At 40.7% G+C, this 16,617-nt stretch overlaps 1 protein-coding gene across 1 annotated transcript; it reads right to left on the bottom strand.

Annotated features, from left to right (window-relative positions):
• Positions 1-227: 227 nt before the first annotated feature.
• On the bottom strand, positions 228-16,593 carry asxl2 (ASXL transcriptional regulator 2). Its single transcript, XM_087780567.1, has 12 exons — positions 16,427-16,593; positions 14,607-14,689; positions 13,450-13,558; positions 13,245-13,383; positions 9,881-9,993; positions 9,367-9,487; positions 7,194-7,253; positions 6,888-7,048; positions 6,698-6,794; positions 6,506-6,611; positions 4,456-5,125; positions 228-3,471 (listed from the first exon to the last, which is right to left on the bottom strand). Exons 1-12 carry the CDS (start codon positions 16,487-16,489, stop codon positions 1,963-1,965), a joined length of 3,231 nt encoding a protein of 1,076 aa, XP_087636693.1. The 5' UTR covers positions 16,490-16,593; the 3' UTR covers positions 228-1,962.
• Positions 16,594-16,617: the final 24 nt, after the last annotated feature.

The raw sequence follows: 16,617 nt of genomic DNA, 5'->3' as shown, positions 1-16,617 counted from the left end.
TGGTCTTCAATAGTTTTGTATAAATATTTAAAAATAAAACCAATGGAATCCAATTTAAAATTCTAATCTAGTGTAACACGTTTAAGAAAAACTGAGGTAGTAGATTCTCAATGTAAGTATATTAATGATACCTAAACAAACAGATCAATCAAAGATGGCGGATCAATAACAAACACAATTTCATTTTAAACAAAAGGCAAAACAATATAAAAAAAAACTACTTCAAAGTCATTTCATGATTTATTTAAAAGTCTATCACTTTTGATAAAATATTATTTTACAAGAGTGTTCATCATTATATTACATTCACCCGGAGTTTAAAATGACAAATTCACTTTGTGTCATCCGAAAAAAACAAAAAAACATTCAACAAACACACATACATGGATGGGAGGAGGATGAAGATGGATTTTCTACCTGATCGTTTATCATCTATCAACATTTTTCCAGCTGCCTTTGAGGCCGTTACTAAAGAATTGAATCATGTGCAATAGGAAAGACAGCATCACAGTGACACACACATACACACATACACACACACACATAGAATGTTTGTTTGTGCAACAACTTTAAACCAAAAAAAATGCTATAAACGTGTGATATATTTAAACTCTTTTCAACGCTATATTCAATTATGACGTTACCATTACACACCGAACCGGTGCTTTCTTAAAGTTTTGCCTCTTCATCGGACTAATGGACAGAGATCCAGGAAGAACAAGAATAAATCTAATCCACAAAATACAATCTGAGCCAGTATTTCATCTAATTACCCTGTTGACGTCCATGACAACATTTTAATGCTTGAAAAAGAAAGAAGAAGAAAATATATTAAGTAAATATATTAATATTTGATCTAGTTAAGGAACATAATATACGTGTTTGGTTTGAAGCGATTTCTTTAGTTGTTTTTTTAATTGTGCAAGTGAACAGTGAGTCAGCGTTTAATTATCGTATTATTAACATCGATTCATGTTAAAGAACATGATCACAATTTGGAAGTTTTTTTCTGATCATAGTCAATGAGAAATCCTTCAAAAAGGTTTGCGGATCCAGATGGTATGTTGACACCATCGTCGTAACATTTCCTAAAAAACAATTAAATCAGTTTAAAACTGATCTAATTAAATTGCCAAATGACAAATGAAGGTTAAAACAAATTGTCTTAAAAAATATAAAATGATTTAAAGTTACGCCTGTGGCGTCAATATAGATTTTCTGATCATTTTTCCAATATTTCTTTAAAGATATAAAAGCATTTGTTGTTGGGATAAATGACACTCAATAGAAAACGACCTGGGCAGTGGTACATATATATATATATGCATTCTTATGAATATATACATTTATATCCAGGCTTTAAGTGCATCACTGATTAACTAAAGTCCACAAATATTACCTGATGTGCAATTTTTCATCAGCTATAAAGTTTTGGTTTCTAAAACTACGATCATACATCTGAGTGTTTGGTAATAAATGTACAGTCGTATAGAAAATATGGAGGCAGCCCTGCCATGCATACATAAGAGGTTTCTCTACAACAAGTGATTATCATTAGCCTTTAAAAACCAACAGATCGGGCCCCCGGTCGTAAAAAAAGACCGTCGGTCTACAAACACAGCAACAGGCGCTTAATATATGTTCTACAAAAATAGCAACATTCACTTTTTTTTTCTTTTCTCAAAAATAAAACAACTACCCAAATGTTTAGTTTAAAAAAATATATCACGTAAAATCTAGTGGATCACAATTGCACTCTTTTCGACAGTGAAACATAAAATCTGATTTTTTTCTCTTTTTTTTTCGCCACCGACCACACGGTGGTCGTGACGAGCACAGTGGTTGAGATTATGCTGCATTCACGGCAGCCAAGAGTTCTACGTGGTAAGACTTTAATTCGAAGGAATCTCGGTCTAACTTGCTGGTGCGTTCTCGATAAAAAAAAACCTCCTGGTCCTCAGATCATCTCACCACCAGGCAGGAGACGCAGAGTTTGGAGGGCCCGATGCAGTCGTCGTGACAGAAGGCGCCGCATCCTTTGCACATGATCATGGCTTTCAGGCGACAGTAGCACTGGGACTGCACCTCCTCCATGTGCGGGCCCTCCAGGAACGACGGGTCCGGCGAGGGCTCGCCTTCGTGGCGAGCGGGAATGGTGGTGACCGTCACGGAGAAGGACATGACGCCGCCGCCGTCCGCCTCGGACAGGGGGGCGGAGGAGACGGCGTCGGCGCGAGGCACGGACATGCTGATGGTGCTGATGGTGCTGCTGTAGCGCGTCGTGTCCTGGTGGTCTAGTGTTCTCTTGGGCTGCTGGTGACCCGGCTCCGTCTGGGTCCTGCATGGCTCCGACGGTTCTTGATTGATAGCGCAGGGTTTGATTTCCTTCTGGTCCGGCGTGGAGCGGAAGTTGGCGTCGCAGGCAGGAACGTCCTCGGAGTCCGGTTCGGTCTTGATGTCCGAACACGTGAGCGACTCCTGCTCCGTCTTCACCGACGCGACCTCCAGTTTGACGCCCTCCGCTCCACCTTCCCTCTTCAGACCCACGTTGGGGATGGGCGACTGGTAGAGTCTCCGCTTCTCCGACGCCCGTCCGTACGTGGAGACGTTGAGGAGATAATGTCCTGTCATGGCGGGTCTGGGGACCTTTTTACGACGTAAAAGTCCCACCAAAAACCTGCGTCGAGGCTCCAGTTGACTTATCTGGTTGTCCTCGTATTGAAGCCTCCGAGGCTCCAGACCTCTGGTCGGCTGGTTCATCAGGACTTTGCGCTGCATCAGAGTCTGTAGGATCTGCTCTTGGGTCTCCTTATCGGGGAGTTCGCTGCTCTGCCTCGGGAGTTCTGAGCTGAACTGAGCCGCCTCCGCCGCAGAAGACGACGTGTTTGACGAATGCGACTTCATGGTTTTTCTCTCCACCTTGGCAAAAGGTTTCGGGAGGATCTTCTCCAAAGGAACCTCCTTACCCTGGAGGAGCTGCGTGACCAGAGGGTTGTTGGCAGGGATGCAGGAGCTGGTCTTGCTCGACGCTGGCGCATGAACCTCCTGACCTTTAAAAGACGACTGGACCAGTCGGGAGATTGAATCCGGACCGGTCTCCGGTCCTGGACTGTCCCGCCTGTGATCGATTCTGTTCGAGGATTGAGATGAAGAGCCGATCTGGGAGCCGTTGTCGAGGGGTAACCTGCTCGTGGCTGGAGGGGATATGGGGCTCGGACACGGGGACGGTCCAGTGGAGTCTGCTGTGCCTCCGCCGGGTCCAGGGCCCGGCACCGCCGCCTTAGAGGTAGATGCTCCGGCTGCTGCTGCGGCTGCCGCTCGCTGCGCTCGTGCCAGTTGAGCCTTCGCTTTGATGTCGGCAAGGGTGCGGGCCCCGGTGCGACCCGGACTGGCGAGCACGGCCGGCGGCGTGGCCCTCGGGGAGACCTGGCTCGGCGATACAGGGACAGGAAGGATTCTGGACACGGGTATCTGCGAGGAAAGATGTCAGATTGTAACCGAGCCCCGCAGAAAAGTAAGTCATTTATATTTGTGAAGCCTTTGGCAGACCAAGGTCACAAAGGGCTTAACAAAAGAACAAAACAAAGTTAAAATACATTAACTTCATACTACTAACATTAATGTCAAGACAACCCAGTGACAGAAAAACAGCAGCCCTAAGTAAATTAAGAAGAAACACAATTAAAAATGTCTTAAGATGCTTCTTGAAGGAGTCAGTAGATCCATCAAACACAGAGGGAGAGGAAGAATTCTGAGCCGCTCTAGTAGAAGAACTCACATTTCCCCTGATCCTTAAATCTCTTCACTGGCTTCCAGTTTCTTTCAGGATCAACTTTAAAATTCCGGTTCTTACTTTCAGATCTATTCATGGTCAGACCTTCCATCAGTGATCTGGTCCAGACTTACACCTAAGCTCGTGCATATATTTTCTCTTTAGTAACATTAGCCAGTGACACTCAATCAGTCAAGTTTCCTCAACAAACTAACCTGTAAACTAGTGAAAATGAAACATAAACTCTACATGGTTTGATCTTAACACCCACATTAAACCGGTTGAAGGTCCAAGAAAAAGTCGAAGGCCCCTGCTTTACAGCACATTGAATATTTAGATGTTGTTTCACTGAAATATCCGAGAAGATTGTTTGGACAATCTCTCTAAACGAGGCCTAAAGATCCATGTTAAAGGAAACCACTTATAGAGGTTCTAATGATCTTTAAAGACCTGCAGGAAATACGGATCAAGTATTGAACAAACCAATGATAGATGTGTCTTATTTAACAGTTGTTGTCTTGCATCTGTTGGTTCATCTGATAGTCAGTGAGTGCAAACGTGGTTGAAGTGATTCTGAGAAAAGACTATAAAATGAAAACCACCGTCATTAACCCACAGCAAGAGCCGGAGACTAACCAGAGGAAGTGAACACAGAGCTAGAATCTTGACAGGAAGCTCCGTACCTTAAGAGGCGGGACTCTCTGGCCCACTGGTGTCGTTGGAGTGGCCGGGCTCGATATAGAAGATGCACTTGGAGACACGGATGAGACCGAAGACGCAGACGATATACAGGGTCTCTTCGGTGGCGTCAGTTCCAGCTCCAACCCAGCGGGAGACTTTCTTTTCAGCGGTTCACTTCTTTCTTCAGAGCTGACCCCCTCGATCTCCTCGGAAGCTTTGATGTGACTCACGGGCTGATCCTCTTTCAACTCAGGACCGGCTTGCGGTGCAGGAGTGTCTTTGACAGGAGACGGAGGAACTTCCTTGATTTCATCCTTCGGCTCCACTTCAGGGAGTTGACTCGCTGTGCAGTTTTCGACCTCATCCTTCTGCACCACCGTCGTCGCCTGAGCGACCGTGACCGTCTTACGGTTCTCGGCGTACTGGGAACGTCGAGTCCTCATGGGCTCCATGATGGGAAGAGACACTCTGTGGCGCAGCGGTAGCGGAATCCTCGTCTTCCCATCCTTCGCTTTGAGAGAATCCACCAGGCCTCGGTCTTTGTTGCTCTTGATTTCCTGCAGCGTTTTGACGGATGATTCCCGGCGCCGCAGGAAGGAGCGAGACCTGACGGACCTCTGAGTCACACCAGCCTTCGTCAGCTCTTTTGACTCTGCAAAACTGATTCCAGAACTGGAAGAATAGAAAAGTTGGACTCACAACTTTATCAGAAAGATATCCTGAATTTCAGCTCCTTTTGATAATTATAAGGGGGCAGAAGATGCCCTTTAGAATACAAATAGGGTAATTTTCAATTTATTTTTTGGCAGTTGTAAAAACCATTATACGCCTGAATCTACCTTTTCTTTTCTTCCTCTTTCCTGTTAGTGTTTTTGGTTTTCAAATAATTTTTTTATACCTGGTGACATTAGTATTATTCACTAGTAGGGCTGTGTATTGGCAAGAAAAATCAAATATTTTACGTATCACAATACGATACGATATATAGTGATACTGTAGTAACAAGGATATATGCGTACTATTGTCCAGTACTTGACTCCGGTGTTGAAGAATTTACAGACCACATGACTCATGACAAAGTCGTAACTGCTTTCATTTGTTTTCAAAGCAAAATATGTCCAAAAATCAGTTTTAAAAGCTGCTGGAGTCAAAGTATCCCCTCGTTCTCAGTTGTGACTGCTTTCATTTGTTTTGAAACCAAAATATGTCCAAACATCAGCTTTAAAAAGCTCCTGGATTCACTGTATCCTCTCGTCCTCAGTTGTAACTGCTTTTATTTGTTTTCAAACTAAAATATGTCCAAACATCAGTTTTAAAAGCTCCTGGATTCACTGTATCCTCTCGTCCTCAGTTGTAACTGCTTTTATTTGTTTTCAAACTAAAATATGTCCAAACATCAGTTTTAAAAGCTGCTGGAGTCAAAGTATCCCCTCGTCCTCAGCATTAACTGCTTTTATTTGTTTGGAACGAAAATATGTCCATCATCAGCTTTAAAAGAGGCTGTAGTCACTGTATCCTCTCGTCCTGAGTCATCACCTAGCTCTCCCTGGATTTTAATGTACGTTAAGTGTATAAGGGGTGTGTAGTGGCAATCTTTTAATATGAAGCGCATCATGATACTGTAGTAACAAGGATATATTTTTATAAGTATTGTAATTACAACACAAAAATTAACAAATGCTGTAAAAATTTGATGAAAAAATATATTAAATTGTTTTGATTTACGCATATTTTAACTATAAACCATAAAAAAAACAACTATGGTGTCACATACAAAGTTTCAGATTATGACAATATAATTTTCATTTTATTAATCTCCACTAGATTCATGCCTACTTTTTTTGGTGTAGAACCTAGTGTTGACCTCTTGTGACCTCACTTCCTACCTACCTCTTCTTCTTTGACACTTGTCCAAGTCACTCGCTACTCTCTTCCTCCCTACGCTGTCAATACTTCTTATCTCGGGTGTTGCTCTGACTGGCTTTCGTCTCTCAGGGCCTCAACGAGTCACTGACCCTGCACCGAGAACAACAATCACAGGAGAAAACTTACTTTTCACCATAGTAGCTTTCAAAAAAAGCCTCCTTCCAATGCTCAACTTTCCGTTCCTTCTCGATTTCCTGCCGCATTCGTAGCTGCAGCTCGGGCGTGAACTCGCCTGCGTCGACAAGAGAAGGAAAGAGAATCTCGTCATCGTTCTTTGGAAAATGTTAAAAAAGACTCGAGTGGAAAGACGAGGCCGACCTTCTGAGAGCCTCTCCTTCCACGACTGCGCGGCCGACGTGAAAAACTCATTGTTCAAGGCAGAGCTGGTGACCTTGAGGAGGCCGTCCATGCAGGCCTGGAGACAAGAGTCACGACTGTCACGATACGCTGGTGCGGGCGTTGGATAATACTCGGCTTTTCTACTTCAAATGACAACTTCAAAACGCACCTGTTGGTCGACTTCTGGCAGAAGCTTCAGCAGCCTCTGCTGACAGTCTGGCGGCAGGACAGAGAACGTGTGCTTGTTAATGATCGCCCGGAGGTTTGTGTTCACCAGGATAGAGTCTGGCGTCTCCACGTCTATTTTACACCTGCTGCGTTTCAGGTGTCCTGCAAACACACCAGAAATCAAAGCACCGTTATAAAAAGTGCTCCTGGGAAAAGATGAAAAGCAAACCAGAAAATAATCATCTGATAAGTCTTCAAGTAATAATAACTTATAATAATAATATTCTCAAGTGAAGATGTGTCGCACCTGCACTCAAATGACTTGACCTCGTTGAAACCTTTCTGGTTATGACGGAGTGACACAAATCTGTAGAGAAATTTGTATTAAAATATCGCTTTTTTTCTAGTATAACAGAGAAAATAGAACAACCGAGTACAAAAGTAATAAAGCAATGATAGGCTCATGAAGCTTCATGAAACAGTGTCATGTTGAAGCTTCATGAAACAGTGTCATGTTGAAGCTTTATGGAACAGTGTCATGTTGAAGCTTTGTGAAACAGTGTCATGTTGAAGCTTTATGGAACAGTGTCATGTTGAATCTTCGTGAAACAGTGTCATGTTGAAGCTTTAACATGAAACAGTTTCATGTTGAAGCTTCATAGAACAGTGTCATGGTGAAGCTTCATGAAACAGTGTCATGTTGAAGCTTCATGAAACAGTGTCATGTTGAAGCTTTATGAAATAGTGTCATGTTGAAGCTTCATGGAACAGGGTCATGTTGAAGCTTCATTGAACAGTGCCATGTTGAAGCTTTAACATGAAACAGTTTCATGTTGAAGCTTCTTGAAACAGTGTCATGTTGAAGCTTCTTGAAACAGTGTCATGTTGAAGCTTCTTGAAACAGTGTCATGTTGAAGCTTCATGAAACAGTGTCATGTTGAAGCTTCATGAAACAGTGTCATGTTGGAGCTTCTTGAAACAGTGTCATGTTGAAGCTTCTTGAAACAGTGTCATGTTGAAGCTTCTTGAAACAGTGTCATGTCGAAGCTTCATGAAACAGTGTCATGTTGAAGCTTCATGAAACAGTGTCATGTTAAAGCTTCATGAAACAGTGTCATGTTGGAGCTTCATGAATCAGTTTCATGTTGAAGCTTCATAGAACAGTGTCATGTTGAAGCTTCATGAAACAGTGTCATGTTGAAGCTTCATGAAACAGTGTCATGTTGAAGCTTTATGAAATAGTGTCATGTTGAAGCTTCATGGAACAGTGTCATGTTGAAGCTTCATTGAACAGTGTCAAGTTGAAGCTTCGTGAAACAGTGTCATGTTGAAGCTTTAACATGAAACAGTGTCATGTTGAAGCTTCTTGAAACAGTGTCATGTTGAAGCTTCTTGAAACAGTGTCATGTTGAAGCTTCTTGAAACAGTGTCATGTTGAAGCTTCATGAAACAGTGTCATGTTAAAGCTTCATGAAACAGTGTCATGTTGGAGCTTCATGAAACAGTGTCATGTTGAAGCTTCATGAAACAGTGTCATGTTGAAGCTTCTTGAAACAGTGTCATGTTGAAGCTTCTTGAAACAGTGTCATGTCGAAGCTTCATGAAACAGTGTCATGTTGAAGCTTCATGAAACAGTGTCATGTTAAAGCTTCATGAAACAGTGTCATGTTGGGGCTTCATGAATCAGTGTCATGTTGAAGCTTCATGAAACAGTGTCATTTTGAAGCTTCACGAAACAGTGTCATGTTGAAGCTTCGTGAAACAGTGTCATGTTGAATCTTCGTGTTCGTGCAACAGTGTCATGTTGAAGCTTCACGAAACAGTTTCATGTTGAAGCTTCACGAAACAGTGTCAAGTTGAAGCTTCATGAAACAGTGTGATGTTGGAGCTTCATGAAACAGTGTCATGTTGAAACTTCGTGAAACAGTGTCATGTTGAAGCTTTATGAAACAGTGTGATGTTGGAGCTTCATGAAACCATCATGTTGAATCTTCATGAAACAGTGTCATGTTGAAGCTTCGTGAAACAGTGTCATGTTGAAGCTTCATGTTAAAGCTTCGTGAAACAGTGTCATGTTGAAGCTTCGTGAAACAGTGTCATGTTGAAGCTTCGTGAAACAGTGTCAAGTTGTTTAGAGGTCCGTAGGTGGCGCCATCAGTTTAAAAATGTTTCATTAGAACAGTTGTCCAAAACAAAGGAAAATAGTGCAGAGACCGCCATCTAGTGGACTCTGAACATAATGACACTCAGAAGCTTCATCAGACCAACACTTGTGTCGCCCAAAACAACAAAAAAGGTACAGAATTATAAGTATTTACAACATTTTCTCATTAAAGAAACCACACACAAACCATACAAAAACATGTAAAAATATAATAATAATAATAATAATAATAACGCTAGACACTTTCCCTTTACATTTGACTGATGGTTATTCATTCGTTTTGTTTTTTTAATCATACATAAAAACGACGACTCACCGCCCTTGCTCGTCATGTTGTCCGCCATGTTCTTGATGGACTTGAGGAGCAGTCGGGGGCTGGAGGTGGTCGGCATGGCCCCCTGTCTGCGCTGGTTCCTCTGCTGCTGCTGCTTCAAGGCCTGTTTGGCAAACAAAACCAAAAAAAAACAGAGAGAATAAACCTCCCATTTCTCCTGCTATCGCTTTTGCTCAAGGGCATCCGCAACCAGACGAGTAGCATTAAAGCGGCGGTTGCGTAACAGATTGTTTGAATCACACCATGTGGGAAAGTGGGAAATTACGAGTTGAAGAGATGTTTCGAAACACAAAAGGATGTTCTCCATTATCACTGCTGCATAAAAATCTTTTCCAACGTTTATATGTCTTTTTATAAACTTAAGCAAGTTAAGATCCTCCTCCGCATTCGTTACAAATTAATCTGCTGCAGAGATTTGCGTCGGCGTGCGTTGGTGGGACGGCGTGGCAGGAGGTCAGCGGAAGAAGAAGAAGAAGAAGAAGAAGAAGAAGCGTACCTGCTTCAGAGCCTTCTTGCTGTGCTTCTGCGACGGCGAGATGATCTTGGCGCCGGCGACGGAGGGCGACGAGCAGCGAGGCTGCGGGGACGACGGCTGCAGGTTGGAGGGAACTACGAGATGGGGGAAGAAAAAAAAACGTGACACACGTGTTACAAAACACACTTCCTGTCGGGGCGGCGTTACTCGTCCGTCCCGATGAACATGAAACCCACGAGTGAAACCCACGAGTGCGCACGACTGTAGATAATGTATGTTCAGGTAAGTTAATGTAAACTTTATTTTTAAGTAGCGCTCCTTGGATTATGTAAACGAGGGCCGGCTCACGTGGAACGCCGCCCTCTGGGACACAGAGGAGTATATTATCTTGGCATGATGATGAGGAAGTGTTCACTGGTGCTTCCTGTTGAACAGTCGCTTGAAAATATCACATGTGCTGTGTCTCAAATCGCACACTAGCGTACTCAAAGTTAGTATTTTTAGTGCGTTAGTGCGTCTCAATTCTTAGTATACGAAATTTAGTGCGCCATGCACACTAAATTGGCGTACTAACAACCCCACAAAACTGAGCATGGTTCGATGGAAACTAACCACCCTAAACAGCTGCCATCTTAATGTTGTTTTAAACGGAAGTAACGTCATATATAAATGCATTTATATTCATATACTTACAGGTGTATTTTCAGCAGCAGTACGAGTACGACATGTCTTCGGTGCTGACACCAGCTTAAATATCTCGGGAATATTTCGATTCTCATATTTTTTCTTTATTTCTTTTTCCAAAGTTGCAAAACGTGCTGCCAGCAGGTGGCGATAGCGTTCAAACAGTTGGTTGAAATCATCTTTAAATAGAAGTAGAAGAAGGAGCTGTCATGTGATTTCCGGTTAGTGTGTAGCAGCAGTGTTTGATTTGAGACGTACTATCTGTGGAGAATTTGCGTACTAGTTAGTATGTACACTATCCTGATGCATACTAACTTCTAGTATACTAAGAGTAGTATGCGATTTGAGACACAGCAATGGAGAACAGAATCAGTCCGTTTTCAAAATGATTCTAAATCATCATCGATCAAGAATGAGCAACGTTATTAATGCTAGCATCAGTGAGTGAAATAAAATAAACCCCTGCAGGATATAAGCACTTAAATAAAGACGTAAAAAACACACTCGGACTTGTAATCGTGTGTGTAGGGAATAGTTTTGTCTTTGTAAACATCAGGCGCGACCTTCTTGAGTTTATTGGCTCTTTTAATGAAGCAGCGTTTTTCCTTTTTGTTTTTCCCTCCAGGGCGGTTTTAGTGTTTTCTTTAAACATGTTTGGACTGTTTTAAGCATCAGTTCAAAGATGCACGGACCGTTATTGTTGATGCCTTTGTGAAAAGAATTCAAATTTTTAAAAATTAAATGTGGAAGGAAAGCTATTTGGAGACAATAAAGATCGACCAAAAATGACAAGACGAGAATAAAAATCAAACTTTCTATTACTGATAAGTACATATACATTTTAGGTGTGTTAGAAAAATCATTACAGCAATATATTACAATTTTATTTTCCATTAAACTGTATCAGTATTTAACAACATTGTATTATTATTTATCCATTTTTACTATATTTCTTTTTTACAGTCTGTTTAACATAAAATAATTCTTATTTTTTTGCAAACATTCATAGCGTTTGTTCATTTTTGTGTGGAGATTATGAGAAAAAAAAAATCCTACAAGATCCTGGCAATGACTGAGGAGGAGAGGATATAGTGACTGATGTTTGAAACAACATTTTTATCTTTTCTTCCTCTCCAAATTGGTTTACCATTTGTTCATTTTTGTGTTGCGCTTAAACTTCCAGCCTCTAGATGGCGGCAGTCATGACATCCTCCACTTCTAAAAGAAAAAATCAATAACTGAGGACGAGAGGAACTTGTGACTCCATGAGCTTCTAAAATCTGATTTTTTGACACATTCTGGTTTGAAAACAAATGAAAGCAGTTACAACTGAGTACGAGAGGATACAGTGACTCCAGCAGCTTCTAAAAAGCTGATGTTTTGACATATTTTGGTTTGAAAACAAATGAACGCAGTAACAACTGAGGACGAGAGGATACAGTGACTCCAGCAGCTTTTAAAGCTGATGTTTTGACATATTTTGATTTGAAAACAAATGAAAGCAGTTGCAACTGAGGATGAGAGGATACAGTGACTCCAGCAGCTTTTAAAAGCTGATGTTTTGACATATTTTGGTTTGAAAACAAATGAAAGCAGTTGCAACTGAGGACGAGAGGATACAGTGACTCCAGCAGCTTTTAAAAGCTGATGTTTTGACATATTTTGGTTTGAAAACAAATGAAAGCAGTTGCAACTGAGGATGAGAGGATACAGTGACTCCAGCAGCTTTTAAAGCTGATGTTTTGACATATTTTGGTTTGAAAACAAATGAAAGCAGTTGCAACTGATTACGAGAGGATACAGTGACTCCAGCAGCTTTTAAAAGCTGATGTTTTGACATATTTTGGTTTGAAAACAAATGAAAGCAGTTGCAAATGAGGACGAGAGGATACAGTGACTCCAGTAGCTTTTAAAAGCTGATGTTTTGACATATTTTGGTTTGAAAACAAATGAAAGCAGTTGCAACTGAGTACGAGAGGATACAGTGACTCCAGCAGCTTTTAAAGCTGATGTTTTGACATATTTTGATTTGAAAACAAATGAAAGCAGTTGCAACTGAGGATGAGAGGATACAGTGACTCCAGCAGCTTTTAAAAGCTGATCTTTTGACATATTTTGGTTTGAAAACAAATGAAAGCAGTTGCAACTGAGGACGAGAGGATACAGTGACTCCAGCAGCTTTTAAAAGCTGATGTTTTGACATATTTTGGTTTGAAAACAAATGAAAGCAGTTGCAACTGAGTACGAGAGGATACAGTGACTCCAGCAGCTTTTAAAAGCTGATGTTTTGACATATTTTGGTTTGAAAACAAATGAAAGCAGTTGCAAATGAGGACGAGAGGATACAGTGACTCCAGTAGCTTTTAAAAGCTGATGTTTTGACATATTTTGGCTTGAAAACAAATGAAAGCAGTTACAACTGAGGATGAGAGGATACAGTGCCTCCAGAAGCTTCTGAAAGCTGATGTTTGGATGTATTTTGGAACATAACAAAACAAATGAAAGCAGTTACGACTTCGTCAAGAGTCATGTGGTCTGTACATGTAAATTCTGCAACACTAGAATCAAGTAAGAATCAAGTTGTTGACCCTATGTCGTGATACGTAACGTATCAGATTTTTATTTATTTTTTTAAGGATTGTTTGTTTGTGTAAGACGATCAATGTCAGAGTACGGTTTAACTATATATAAATTCAAATACCTCTTCTCATCCACCTTCCTCTCCTTCCCTCGTGATTGTTCGCTCCGTTGTTTTCTGAAGACCTGGAGTCGGAGAGATTGTCGCTGCTTTCTTCTGAGCCTTCGTCGGACAGTTCTCTGGCTCCGTCGGGAATGTCCTTCTGCAGACGCGGACACAAACCGTTCACCTTTGACCCTCAAACTTGAAGGATAGATATCAAACGCACCTTCAAGGTGTAGACTCCCATCCTGCCGGGGACTTTGTAGAAGATGCCCTCTTCGCCGCGGGAGTTGGTGTGCAGCATGGCATTGAGACAGGCCAGGGGCGAGGTTCCACTGGTTCAGGAGGAGAAGGTGAGACACAGATGTTCACGGACAGAAAACATGACCTCGGATAAGAACTGTCATCGTTAAAGTTACACAAAATCAAGTGTTGCGTAACTTGGCAGTTTGTTTTATTGAAGGCACACATGGAGGATAGGAAGGAATTGAAATGAAATGCATGAAAACACAAACGATCATTTAAAGGATAAGATAATTTTCCATCACAATTTAAAACAATGTTCACTTTAAGTGTTGCAGAAAAAGTGATTTACCCGATTAAGTTTGTGAAATATTTAGTGAGGATTTTAGGTTCAGGGTGAAAATAAAAGTGATTAAGTTGCTGCATTACATTTTAAATATTTTTTATTATTTATAACTGTTTTATACACGTAAATACAATAAATACAGTGTTATTCATAACCGTTTGATACACGTAAACACAATGAATACAAGTTTTTTTGTTTTTTTATACACGTAAATACAATACAGTGTTATTCATAACCGTTTGATACACGTAAATACAAAGGTTATTTATAACGCTTTTATACACGAAAATACAATAAAGATGCTGTAATTTATAACTGTTGTATACACGTAAATACAATAAATACAAGTTAATAACTGTTTTATACACGTAAACACAATGAATACAAGTTTTTTTTTTTATACACGTAAATACAATAAATACACTGTAACTTATAACTGTTTTATACACGTAAATACAATAAATGCATGTTATTTATAACTGTTTTATAAACGTAAATACCATAAATACAAGTTATTTATAACTGTTTTAAACATGTAAATACAAAACCTATTTAAAACTGTTTTATACACGTACATTTAAGTTATTTTTAACTGATATAACTGAAAGTTTAAGTAAATAATTGTTCATCACATGCAAGATATAAAGTGGTGATATGATCATAAATGGAGGTGCACATGATGACAAAAATAAACAATAATAATATAAGTATTTTAAGGTGATAGTTTCTGAAGAGCTGTGATATGAGGAATGAGGTCAAGTCACAAAGACTCAAACAAACAACATAATTGTTACCTTATCTCTTTGAGCCGCTCTCTTTGGATCACCTGCAGGATTTCTTTATGGCTCATCGGTGTGTTTGGATATTTCTCCAACACCTGGAATAGAAGATACAGAACATTTGTGTCATAATGGGCTGAAGAAAAAAACAACTTGAAAAACTGGAACTTTCCCTCAACATTGGCACACAGAGTCTGGTTCTGCTTAAGGTTTCTGCCTGTTAATATGAGACGTTATGTGAAAGTAGATTAATGTTCACGTTAATCATGCAAAACATAAATATATGCTTGTGTTTAAGATAAGGAAGACACGTGATCTATGTCAACAAAGAGAGTCAAACTCATGTTGAAGGATAAGAACTTGATAGCAGTGTTTGATGAAGATAATGAAGACGAGTTGACGTAAAAAGAAGGAAAAGACAATATCACAAATATCAACTTCCTTTTGAACAGTTTCGCTACCTGTTGCTTTTCCAGCCCTCGACTTCGATTGTTCAAAGTGATCGACAGCCCTGCTATAGAGAGTTTAAAAATTGTGTTGCACTCAAAATAACTCTAATTTGTTTGCAACTTGTCTTTATTTTTACTTTAATATCTCGAAGTTCAACTGTTGATTTAAGTGTGTGTTAAATTCATGTTGGACTATTGTATCATTAGTGTCCGTTTGTACAAAACTATCTTGTTATTGTAATATTTGCATTAGAAAATGATCATAAGCCCCGCCCACTTAAAACAGCATTGATGTTTGTCACTGCGCATCATCAATCCCGGAAGTCTCCACCTCCAAGGGACTTGTTGTATAAACAAAGCGGGCATGATCACAGCTGGCTGGAGGAGGAGTGAAGCTCATTATTACGTCATAATGGACTCTCGTAACCTCTCATTCTCCCAGATTTTAGAGCAACTTAATAAAGTAAAAAGTTAAAAACAAGGTCATGATGAGGAATTTATTGCATCTTGGAGAAGAAGATTCAACACTTCAGTCAGGAGAGCCTTTAAGAAAAACTAAAACTTCATACATTTTGTAAGAAAATAAATCATATATTCAAGGGATTAAATGTTATGCTATGACAACATAAAATAATAGTAATAAAGTATAAATAAACAAAGTAATTAAAAGTTGTTATTATATTGTATTATGTAATAGTCAATGTGGACATATGATATGAAATACGTTATTTTCGAAAAGATAATCACCCAGAAAACGAAATTAAATTAAAGGATATTTTGCCATTATTATGATTTGAATGTCTACCTGTAAATGAGTGTGTAGTTCGGAAGCAACACAAAAAAATCAACGTAACATTTCAAGCACAAAGATTCTTGTTTATTCAACTTTACTGCAGCATTATTTACACTTTTATCACGTATCTCACTGTCCACCTGCAGAACAACAACAACAACAACATGCAACTCTGGGGAAGTTAATCTGCAGTTGTAGCCATTTTAACCAGGAAACTACACGCGGACCTGAGAGAAAGCACCCTGTGTTCACACTTGTGTGTACAAAATAAAAACTTAGCGTTAGCCGCGGCTAACAAGCTAAGCCGTTAGCATTGACGCCATAACACCCGAGTTCCCTTCACGTCGACGGACATGTCAGCGGGTCAGAAACTCCGCGAACACGCCCGCGTGTTGGGGCGCAAACACGGACGCGGACGTGCGTGAAGTCACGGTGTTTTATTGGGGTGGAACCGGGGGGGGGGAGCTAGCCGCGGCTAGCACGTCTAAGACGCGGGGCCTGGAGTCTCCGGCGGGTCATGAACTCGTCAACAACACACACTTGTACAAGTGGCAACAACACAACACAACGCTACACGTTTCACACACACGTACCGTCCTGGCGGCTTCCGCCCACGTCCTCCCCTTCTTCTTCTTCTTCTTCGGCCTCTCCCTCATGGCGGCGGCGGCGGGACAAGCGTCGCTCGATCCCCGTCAATGTTTAGCATTAGTTACCGCCGTAAAGAAGCATCTGCCATGTTGGACTTACTGTACACAGTCACGTGACCGGTGACGTCATCTTACTG

Source organism: Callionymus lyra, chromosome 18, assembly GCF_982586985.1.
Source record: "Callionymus lyra chromosome 18, fCalLyr1.hap1.1, whole genome shotgun sequence".
Lineage (NCBI taxonomy): Eukaryota > Metazoa > Chordata > Actinopteri > Syngnathiformes > Callionymidae > Callionymus > Callionymus lyra.
Note: the sequence above shows the minus strand (reverse complement) of the source record. Positions and strands in the feature narration are given on the sequence as shown.

Bases quoted from the DNA above. Each gene is read 5' to 3' on its own strand.
- asxl2 (XM_087780567.1), bottom strand. From the start codon at position 16,489: ATGAGGGAGAGGCCGAAGAAGAAGAAGAAGAAGGGGAGGACGTGGGCG. The intron at 9,488-9,880 runs GTACGCTTCTTC...TTTGCCAAACAG, and splicing joins GCAAGAAGGCTCTGAAGCAG to GCCTTGAAGCAGCAGCAGCA. The intron at 6,612-6,697 runs GTCGGCCTCGTC...TTGTCGACGCAG, and splicing joins GAAGGAGAGGCTCTCAGAAG to GCGAGTTCACGCCCGAGCTG.